The 10,000-nt window shown below is 39.0% G+C and overlaps 2 protein-coding genes across 2 annotated transcripts in view; one reads left to right on the forward strand and one right to left on the reverse strand.

Moving 5' to 3' along the window:
• LOC137976436 (putative ATP-dependent DNA helicase Q1) overlaps positions 1–1,225 on the forward strand; it is a 4,290-nt gene extending 3,065 nt beyond the window's left edge. Inside the window, exon 2 of the mRNA XM_068823777.1 lies at positions 1–1,225. This exon is cut by the window's left edge and continues 2,056 nt beyond it. The gene's annotated coding sequence lies outside the window, so the exon portion shown is untranslated.
• On the reverse strand, positions 1,217–6,784 carry LOC137976435 (uncharacterized). The gene is made up of 8 exons (XM_068823776.1): positions 6,701–6,784; positions 5,594–6,429; positions 4,453–4,789; positions 3,749–4,021; positions 3,276–3,477; positions 2,778–2,997; positions 2,452–2,577; positions 1,217–2,318 (listed from the first exon to the last, which is right to left on the reverse strand). Exons 1-8 carry the CDS (start codon positions 6,755–6,757, stop codon positions 1,574–1,576), a joined length of 2,796 nt encoding a protein of 931 aa, XP_068679877.1. The 5' UTR covers positions 6,758–6,784; the 3' UTR covers positions 1,217–1,573.
• Positions 6,785–10,000: the final 3,216 nt, after the last annotated feature.

The raw sequence follows: 10,000 nt of genomic DNA on the forward strand, positions 1-10,000 counted from the left end.
TTCTCTACAGTTGTATCTACCAACATTCATGTTTGTGAGGACAGTGTAGGTTTGTGGATGGGTGATTTAGAGAGATTTCATACTCTGATAGATTTAAATTCTTTTTTAAACCCACAGGAGAATAGGTAAATTGTCCTTGCACATTCAAACTAGTTGTTAGACACAATCAACTTTCCCTGCCTTGAGAGACTATGCCAAGAATAAAAAATGTTAAAAAAATGATCTAGAGATACACATAGAGATGGTGCATTGTACTGTTTTGCCCAGAGGACCTGTGGTTTTTGCTACAAGTTTTATGTTCATGTCTCAATCCACTTGCTTTTTGAAAACCATAATATGATAGTACATAGAATTAAATGTTGAGATGTTCTGTCAAGTATATTTATAGATCCCCCCAACATTAGGAGAAAGGCTCTCATAATAACAGTCCTTGGATTTGACTCCAACTCAGTTTACCAAACGCTCATGTACATACTTATCCACGAAAAATAATGCTCTAAGGGATGTAGCCCTTTCAATATCATTTTATTTCATAATAACAATATGTTTGTAAATGAGGTTTAACCCTTTAAGCCCCAGTATCTACATACAAATTCTCCAAACTGATCTCTCTACATGTACATTTCCTTTAAGAATTAGTTAAGAGAATTTGAGAAACGATCAAGGCATTTTTACTTGGGTGATCACTTTATTAATTCTCATAACTTATCTGTTGACAGTGTATGGATATTGTTAGGAGAAAATTGATCTTGGTCACTATTGGGACTGAAAGGGTTAAAGTGATGCTTATATAAATGGTACCATAAAAATTCAGAGTTTCATTAGCTATTGTCTCATAGTTCATGAAATTTCTACTGAGTTGTCTCAAGAACTGTTAATTCATGACTGCGTCCTGATTTGTTTTCTCTCAAAAGCTCTTTTCTAGATTGGATTTGTGTACTTGATAAAGCCTACCTGATTAACAGTGTACTTTGAATAGGGCTTACTATATCTAACCTGTCAGTTAAGCCTTGGTAAGGGAGTTTCCTTTTTTTCTGTACCTACCTTGAAGAAAAGGGGTCTCTTGTACACTCTACATGCATATACAGCACTGTATGTACATTGTATTTTGACATTACATCCATAATCATCATAATACTTAATAGAGGTATGTAAAATATTTTATTCCAATTTAATTTAAGGTTTTGATGCAATACAGTTTAGCTCTTCTCCCACCCCCCCCCCCCCCCCTCCCCTACAAACCCCTGGCAATTAAAGACATTTGTGAGAAAGAGTCATTGAGTACTAGACTGTGGGCTACAAAACCCATTCTACAATCTATTTGGCTAAGTTAGAGTTATGGCTTCACTGTATCTATACTTGATAAAGATCCTTTGTCACAGTCCTGTAGTTTAACCTATGATGTGACTCTGATGGGAGGAAGGAAAGGTGGAGGAATTTGATTGTCAACTCTCAGTATTTACCTGGTTTGTGTAAATACCATAATGATATTAAATAATATTAAACCTTGCTGTAGTTACATGCAATTACCAATATTAAAGTAATATTAAATTCCCCATTTATATTTTACATTTCAGTGATCAGCAACTTCATAGATTCCTTTCCACTCTTTAAGCTTATTCCTTGACCATTGGAAAAAATCTCTGTAATCAAGGTCCAAGATATTTGATTTAAACTTTGCAAATGATGGATAACCAGACCTTCCAGGCAGTTTCTCAAAAACCTTTCCCTTAAGCAAATCGTTTACAATAATTTCAACTGCTTCCTCTGGGTTTTTGCTGCCATGATGTCCACTTCTTTTAACCTTTGAACAGTCGTCATAGATCCCCTTCATTACATCATTAAGTGGCACAACTGACTGAGCCGCACGCTGCAGTGATGAATTGGTCATGTTGCCTCCCATCCCTTTACCTAGACGTTTTAACAAAAGATTTAAGTGTTCCATAAACAAATCTAGTGGAATGTTTCCTCCCTTCTTGCCCATGGAATTGATGAACCTGTTAACAACTAGACAGAGTGACTCCTCCTCAGAAAGCACTGCACGGATTAACACAAAAAATAAGAGAAGAGCATAAGCATACTTGGTATGCTTAAACTTGTATGCAAATAAAAGTACAAACTTATAACAATTGACAAGTCTAAAGCCATCGCCTTCCTTTATGGCATCTACAATATCCATAAAAAGCAATCCTAGTTGCAGTCTGGCATTGTGGTAATTAAAAATTCTATCACTTTCACTCTGGGAGTCTTCACTGAATTGGTCCTCAGGTTGAGTATCACTGGCTACTTCTAGGTCAGGATGCTGCACACTTTCATGCCTGTAGGTAATATCAAAGAACATGAAGTTCAGTCGCCTTTTATACATTTTTGAAAGCAGTTGAAGAATTGGACAAGAGTGTAAGAGAGTAAATGGGTTGAAGGTGAAATTGTCTCCAAGGGTGTATACTTCACCTCTTCCTTGTTGCATTTGTAGCAAAGACAAGAGAACACGGTCCTCGACACTTGTAGTAACCATACTTGTCTCTGTTGTTATCACCTCCATCATTGATAATCAAGCCATGTCGTTCTTGTTCATGCCTAATTTATCATAATAATTACTGGGCATTAAATTAATTTTAATTTCCATTTTAAAATGCAAAAATTATTGCAACCCTCAGAAATGGCTTTAAATTCCCCAAAGATTAAATGAAGCAGAAATGTATGTTGCAATAATCTTTTTGGGATAATCTTTTTAGCGCAATGAATTTTCCATTAGTGGACTGTATTGAGGTCAGTACCTTACTCTTGTGGAATGAAGTGGAAACTGCATACCACACATCGCATCTCTACAAGAAAATCCTTGCTTGTATGCTTCATCTAACATAATGACATTCTCTGAGACGTTAGTTCCTAAGAACACTCCATCTAAAAAGGTCTGTGTCTCTTTGTAGAGCCATTCTCGTTTCATCTGCAAATCCCAGTTGGTTGTGTCTGGAATGGGTCTCTTACTAGGAGATCCTACCAAAAAAATTATTGATGAAAAAAATATATACGTGTTAAAAAATATATTAATAACATTAAAATGTTTGACTACGTATTCAGTATATTTTGTCAGTACCAGTGCTATTTTGATGTACCAGAGCCATGCAGTCAATATAATGTCATGAAGCTTTATGTAATAATATAGCTTAAATTGGATTTATTAAGTGTCATTGTCGGCTTTAAATAATTTATTGTCATGACTTGTCAAGAAACTTACTGTTTGAATGCATTATTAAAAGAACTTTTAAGAATACCTCCCATATCAGTCATGCCAGAAAATAGCATCCACTTTGTAATAATATGGGCCTCAGTTTCACGATCAATGAAATCTTTGAAAGCATTGTAATCCTCTTCAGGACCCCTTTTAGCATTGCTCTTCCCTGTTCGATTCATTGATGCGCAGGAGGTGCCCATCTCAGCAGCTGAACCTTCCTTAAAGAACAGCTGCTTGAAGATCTGAGTACACAGAAACAATATTGCTTAAAGAAAACATTAAAATAACATCAAACTCTTTCTAGGTTAATCATACAGGCTCCAATCTCATATATGATTGTTTATTTTGTATTATTATACAGCTGCCAAAAAAAGAATATAAATTAATGATATTCATAGCAACCTTATTTGTTATGTGTTTAAAATATAACGTATGCCTTGATAACGCAGGAATTGTTTTGTTTTGTTTTCATGAACTTTATTGTTAACATTAATTTTTTGAATACAAACATACCCCAAGAAACATCTTCTTTAAGTGCCAGTCAGCAAAGGCTGGTGTTAGTCCTTCTAGGCGCTCTGATGGAGATTCAGCCAGTGTATTTGCCCACTGGCAATTCCGAGCTCGTTCCTCTGTTAATTGGTCTCCGTCAAAGATCACCTTTTGCAAGATCTTGCTCTCACCACCATTGGAAGTCACTGTTGGAACATATTTGGACTGTAGGGCTTCCATTATTTGAGCCATCTCTCCAGCTTTGTTGGGGTTTAGAAATTGCAGACCAAGTGGACACTGATAATTATTTGTAAAATATATATACATATAGTCAGTACAATTACACCTTAATACATTACATCTAACCTAAAGCCGTTTGCATTTCACAGCTGTGTGGGAGGGAGGAGGTAGCTTAGTTGTAGAAGGTAAAAGGTCTCATTTTTTCTAGCCTGAATCAGTTTCTTTTTGCAACCCTTTCTTGTTGTCCACTAGAGAGTAGCATCTTCAATAAAAAAGTTACTTTTCTACAAGTATAAACTGACAGATAAAGTATAATAAAAGAAACTATGGAAGAAGGTCTGTACCTTATTCATTTATAAGGGATGGTAGTGTGAAGTATGGCTCAAAGGGTGGGGAAAAATTTTGTTGAAAGAAGAAGTCAGTAATTTGACCTCTGATATTATTATTATTATGATTATTTGACCTCACAATAATTGTCAAAAACATACCACTTCTGATTTTTCCTGCATCTCTCTAGAGTACTGGTGTGGAATGTGGTATATAGAAGCCCCCTTGAATTTGCTGTAGGGTTTTAGGTACTTTAAAATGACCCGTGGGATTATGCTTGTTAAATCAGATGCTATCGCTTCCTGCACTTCAGGCGTTGGTAGGAACTCCTGCATTTCGATCTCATCTATGCTTTTTTGTGGTTCTTTGTTGTCCATGCCATTAGCAACAACCCTGTCTTTAACAGCATATGCATGGAAATAATGCAATGACTTGTTTGTCTGGGACTTGGTCTGGTACCTTGCCTTCACTTCTAGATCCCAGTTATCACCGACAATCCTGCATGAGAACGTGAAGATATGAGAAAGAAATATCAGAAAAAAAAATGTGTTGAATAAATTGTAACAAAATAAGTGCCCGTAAAATGAATTAATTTGCTAATAATAAAATTCATTCTCAGTTAAAACAGTTATGTTTAATTTTAGAACTCTCTAACATTGTAGGGCAGGGAGGGTTGTGTCAACCAAAGAGAAGCAGAGCATGTAAGGTGTCAACATAAGGAGTGTACTATTGTTCACTGACGCAGCATAATCAAGTCTAATAGGGTCATTCCTGCCTTGCATTCAAGCCCTCTCTGCAAGTTATCTGCTTTCCTACAGAATAGTCAGCAGAAAGAGAAATACAAAAGTGTAAAAATGTGAGAATAAATTTATCCCCTGACTCATGTTGTTCAGGCTGAATGAAAATGTCGGTCTGTTTCACTGTGCCTAGAGGATGTTTCATTTGCCATCGCCCGACCAACCTGTCTTTTAGAAAATAGGAAAAAAGCATGTGAAAATACCGGTAACTCAGGAGAATAAGAGTACATCCTTTGGTTTTCCGTATTTAAAGTGAACACTGTCTTCTTGCAATGCTTTTTAAAGCAGTTACAGTTCATGAATTATTTCTTTCTTAAAACGAGGTTTCCTAAAAGTTTAAACAGATTCATCCCGCGAATATTTAAGCGGACATCTTTTGTTTGCCCTACCGACCGACGCATTTGTTTGAGACGGATGGATGAATAACAAAACATTGTTTGGGCGTGGCCAAAAATACCAAAAAATCAATGAAACCATACGAAATATCGTTATGTTCGAAAATCACCTGAACTTTGGCAACGGTTTTCCTTTAAGAGTATTTACGGCAGACGCTACATCTGTGTCTTCAAATTGATCAACGGCACATTCTGGCAGCATTTCTTTACAAGATGTATACACGGCGTCTGAGAAATTCACACAACAAGAAATAGCCTCCCTAGAAAAATCAATCGTGCACACTTCCATGCCATCTTCACTTTGAGAGGTTGTTTCTGAGTGTCTGTTGAGAACTTCTTCTAGGAGAAGAATCTTCTTCTCGCGTGTTACTATCTCATCTTTCCAGTTCGTCGCAGCTTTGTCGAAAGCAAAGCATACTTTCTTCTGCATGTTTCGCACGGTGTTAGGATGGCTCGCGAGGCCTAGCTTGTTAAAACAGTCCATCTCCTCCTTCTTACAACCTCCAAGCACTAAAATGGTGTTAATTCTAAATGTAAAATAAGAGTTCGGAATCCATGGATTCAGAATGCTTGCAAAGATCAATGCCTCCTTGTTTTTCGCGTTCTTTACTTTTTTGTTCCTTGGAAATGACGAAGAAACAAGGCAATGTAAGTTGGGTGCTTTTTGTTGGATTTCTCTAATCAAATGGTCATTTCGGAAATCAGCAAGCTTCTCTAACTCCCCTCTGTACTTGTACGTGTTCGTCGGATCTTTTGAGTAGTTCTTTAGTTCTCTCTTTATTTCTTTTCCAATCTCTTCCAACACTTTATCGTGCAGTGGAGAAAATTTAGTGACGCCAACTGCGGCGGTTTTGTAGTTTTTGATTCCTAAGTTTTTTACAAGAAGCTCTTCGTCACCTGTACACTCGTGTTCTATCACCCGACCACTGGAATATGCAATAAATATCTGAAAGATGAAGATAAAGACAAAAATTGATAAACGAAAATAAGTAGAACACGTGCGGGTAATTCTTAGTAAGAGCTTATGTACATATCGATAAACAGTTGTCAATGTCAGTTCAAATTTGTAAAGCTTCTTTTTGTTGAATATTTCTTTACCTGTATCAGAAGGAAAGAAATTAAATTATTGCGTCCATTGAAAGAAACGCTAATTGCAAGTAGCTGCAGCTATTAAGCTTAATTTAGAATTTAACTATCTGGAAAAAGGAACGACTTACCTTCACCACTGGCCTGGACGCTGTTTCGTCCTTTGTTGTTGTTACAGGTAAACACATTAAATTCGCTATAGCGCCTTCAAGATTTTCACGCTCAGTCCAATCGGCTTCGAGCTGAAATAAGGACTTCCTTGACCGACCTTTAGGTTCTCTTGGCTCTGGTACTTGTTGTGGAATATCCTTTATTTTCTTTGAGTTCGGTGTCGATCCGCTGGGGGAATTTCCATGGAGCCTCTTAATTCCACCTTCCGTAGACTCCGAATTGCCCTCGTCGATCCTGGCTTTGACAGCACTTTCAAGTTCATGGAACATCGTGCAGCAATTGAAAATTTTTCTTGCACATTTTTTGCAAGCTGACCTGGATTCTTCGCTCGCTGCATTACAAATACCTATCCCAACGCTTCTGAGTAAGTCCGACAACACGATACTGCCGGCAGTGGACGATTTTTTTTCCGTTAACTCTCGATTTCTTGTGGCCTTGCATAACGGCACAGCCCCAGCTGGTAGAATTTCATCACAAAGATAACATTTTTTACTTTTTTTAGCGAGCGCCATCTGAACATCGCCGTGAAATTTTCTTTTCTCTTCCCGTGAGAGACGAGGGATAATACGGAGAGGAAATGATCTCAGGCTACTTTTCCCTTGTGCGGGGAGACTTTTTTCGCGCCTCGTTGAAATGAGATTCCCGCCAATGTACGCAGAGCGGCTGACTTCCGGTAAATGCTGATTGGCCCATTAACTTGACAGGTAGAGCTGACGTTTGTTTATTTAAATTAGAGGGCGGCTGGCGGCATGTTAAATAAATGTATCAGGCGTTATTTTTTTTTTCCTCTCGCCTCGTCCGCCCTTGATAAAAAAAAAAAAAAAAACGCCTGATCGCAGGTTAGATGTAGGCTCATCTGCTCATCCATCGAAATCATAAAAATAAACTGTTGGAGTGAAAGTTTCCATGCATAGGTTTTTAGGAATGAGATTTTTAGATAATTGTATGCCGCTAGGGATGTGGTAAACAGTAGAGTTCATCCTCGACGAGTGTTTTCGTAAGCTCTATCCGTTGCAACCACTACCGGAATTCGATGGCACGAGGAAAGAAAATGTTAAAAAAAGATAACTTCTTACGGTGAGAATTTTTTTATTTCATCATATTTTGTAGATAGTAAATAAAGTAAGTGATTCATGATTTAAAAAATAGGGGTCACCGATGATCTGAACGAGTAAAATCGATGTGATTTTGCAAAGCTCATGGAAAAGTTTGTTTGTCACGCTTTTGCGTGACCTGTCGGGCAAGGACTGGAACCCAAGAGAGGATCGATCGTTGAAGAGATGAAAGGTTTTTACCATAGTTAGTCGAGGGGAATGGTTAGGAAGGCCGGCAAACTTCAAAGGGTGAGGTTATTGTTCGATTTTACGGAGATCATGCGACAGACTCCGTGCAAAGGTATTTTCAAGATGGCGTCCGCAGTCACATAGCAATCACCGTCTATGGTTTTTACCAAAAAAAAAACCTTTTTCGAGCATAGCAACGACGTTTTAAGCAGGGGTCATCTTCATTTGGTTGGTGTTTTGTATAATATCTCCCCATTGCCGTCATGCTCATCCTCTGGAGTGTGTTTTTTGTGAAATTCAATCGCTGATAGTTTCCACGCAGGTCCGCACTATTCAAGCGGACGAGGACGAAAATACTGCTCAATTTTCACGAAAGTAAAGGAAAAGAACTTTAAAAACATGCATTCACTTTGAACTTAAGTTCGTAGGGTAATAAAAACATTAAAAAGAAATAGCCCCATTAAATTTACGCAACGGTTCGTCCACGAGTTTTAGAAACTTTCAGCCACTAGTCTACTCGATCAGCTACCTTTTCCAGGGCTTTTCCATCCTCCCGCTCACTTCTCTTTGAAGTTTCATGATGATTTGGAAATAAATGTGCCATTCTTTTGCCGGCCTGTAATTTTTTCCTCGGCGTTTTTGTCGCCATGTTATTTTCACTGATGCTTGAAAAATTTGTATGAAAGTCAAGTAGACTAGTGCACGACTGATAAAACCTCGCGAATATCAGTCGTGCAGTAGTCTACTTGACTTTCATAAATATTTTAAATCAATTTTGACTGATCACGATCTTCTCTGATCCAACGCTGTGCAAGACTTACCGTCCACGGTTTTTGCAAAGGTTTTAAAACCTCAACTTCACTAATGCTCCAAGTAATGCGTGACATATTACAGTCGCGTTACATGTGCAGTAACGTTGCGCACAAACAATTAGCGCGAACGTCCTTAAGGCGAAAAAATGTGCTCAAGTGGCAAGTGGAAGCTTGTCGGTTTCCGAAACCGCTGAGGATCTCTTGACCGAAGCTCGCGCTCGTCTAGCGAGCCGAGAAGGCTCAAGTTCCAGTTCAGGCCCCAGTTGTTCAAAAGGTGGATAACGCTATCCACCAGATAAATCACTATCCATTGGATAGCGCAATTGATTTCCCTTTTACTTATCCACTGGATAGTGATTTATCCGGCGGATAGCGCTATCCATTGTTTGAACAACTGGGGCCAGGTGAGTTTTTTTCTCTTACGAACTCGTTATTTGTTTTCTTTTTCTCTCATTAAATGCTTTTATCTTATTTTTTCATTCACGTTGTCATTGTTATAACTCTTTATTTTCAGCGGGAACCGGGTGTGTGCTTGTGCTTCTTGCACTAAAGCTAGCTTACTGTTCAAGAACAACGCGAACAACAACAACAAAAGCAAGCGAAGGATCGGGAGGCAAACCGGGAGCGAATTCGGGAGCGATATATATACAGAGCCTATTACCAGGCGAACAAAACTCGATACAGAAACTATTACCAGGCGAACAAAACAAAGATCCTCGAAAGGCAAAGACGGTACCAGACGAACCACCGCCAACAAATTCGTGAGCGTAGACGACACCATCGCCAAACCCACCGCGAACGAATTCGTGAATACAACCGACCATATTACTAAACATGCCGGAGACGTGAGCTGGGTTCGTGTTTGCTTGGCGACCGATGCCCGTCCGTCCAATACCATTGATGCGACCGGTGGCGGCTGGATCGTACGTAAGTACGGGCTCCAGCTTCCTACGCTTCCCTACCTGAGAGAAGGCTTAGCGCGTCTGGAGCGCCTGGTTCCTCCCGCATCCCCGTGTATGTCGTCGGATCTATCCGTCGGATCTATCCGACCGGCTAGACGAGCAATTGCTTCGTACCTCTCCCGCAGGGTCATCGTACATTGCTTCCAACGGTAGCGGAACTAAATGACCTGGTACCACCCCGCCCCGAAACTGCACGACGATCC

The sequence above is a fragment of the Montipora foliosa genome, chromosome 11 (genome assembly GCF_036669935.1).
Source record: "Montipora foliosa isolate CH-2021 chromosome 11, ASM3666993v2, whole genome shotgun sequence".
NCBI classification, from domain to species: Eukaryota; Metazoa; Cnidaria; class Anthozoa; order Scleractinia; family Acroporidae; genus Montipora; species Montipora foliosa.

Bases quoted from the DNA above. Each gene is read 5' to 3' on its own strand.
- LOC137976435 (XM_068823776.1), bottom strand. From the start codon at position 6,757: ATGTGTTTACCTGTAACAACAACAAAGGACGAAACAGCGTCCAGGCCA. The intron at 6,430-6,700 runs GTAAGTCGTTCC...TTCATCTTTCAG, and splicing joins CGTCCAGGCCAGTGGTGAAG to ATATTTATTGCATATTCCAG. The intron at 3,478-3,748 runs GTATGTTTGTAT...CTGTGTACTCAG, and splicing joins TAAAGAAGATGTTTCTTGGG to ATCTTCAAGCAGCTGTTCTT.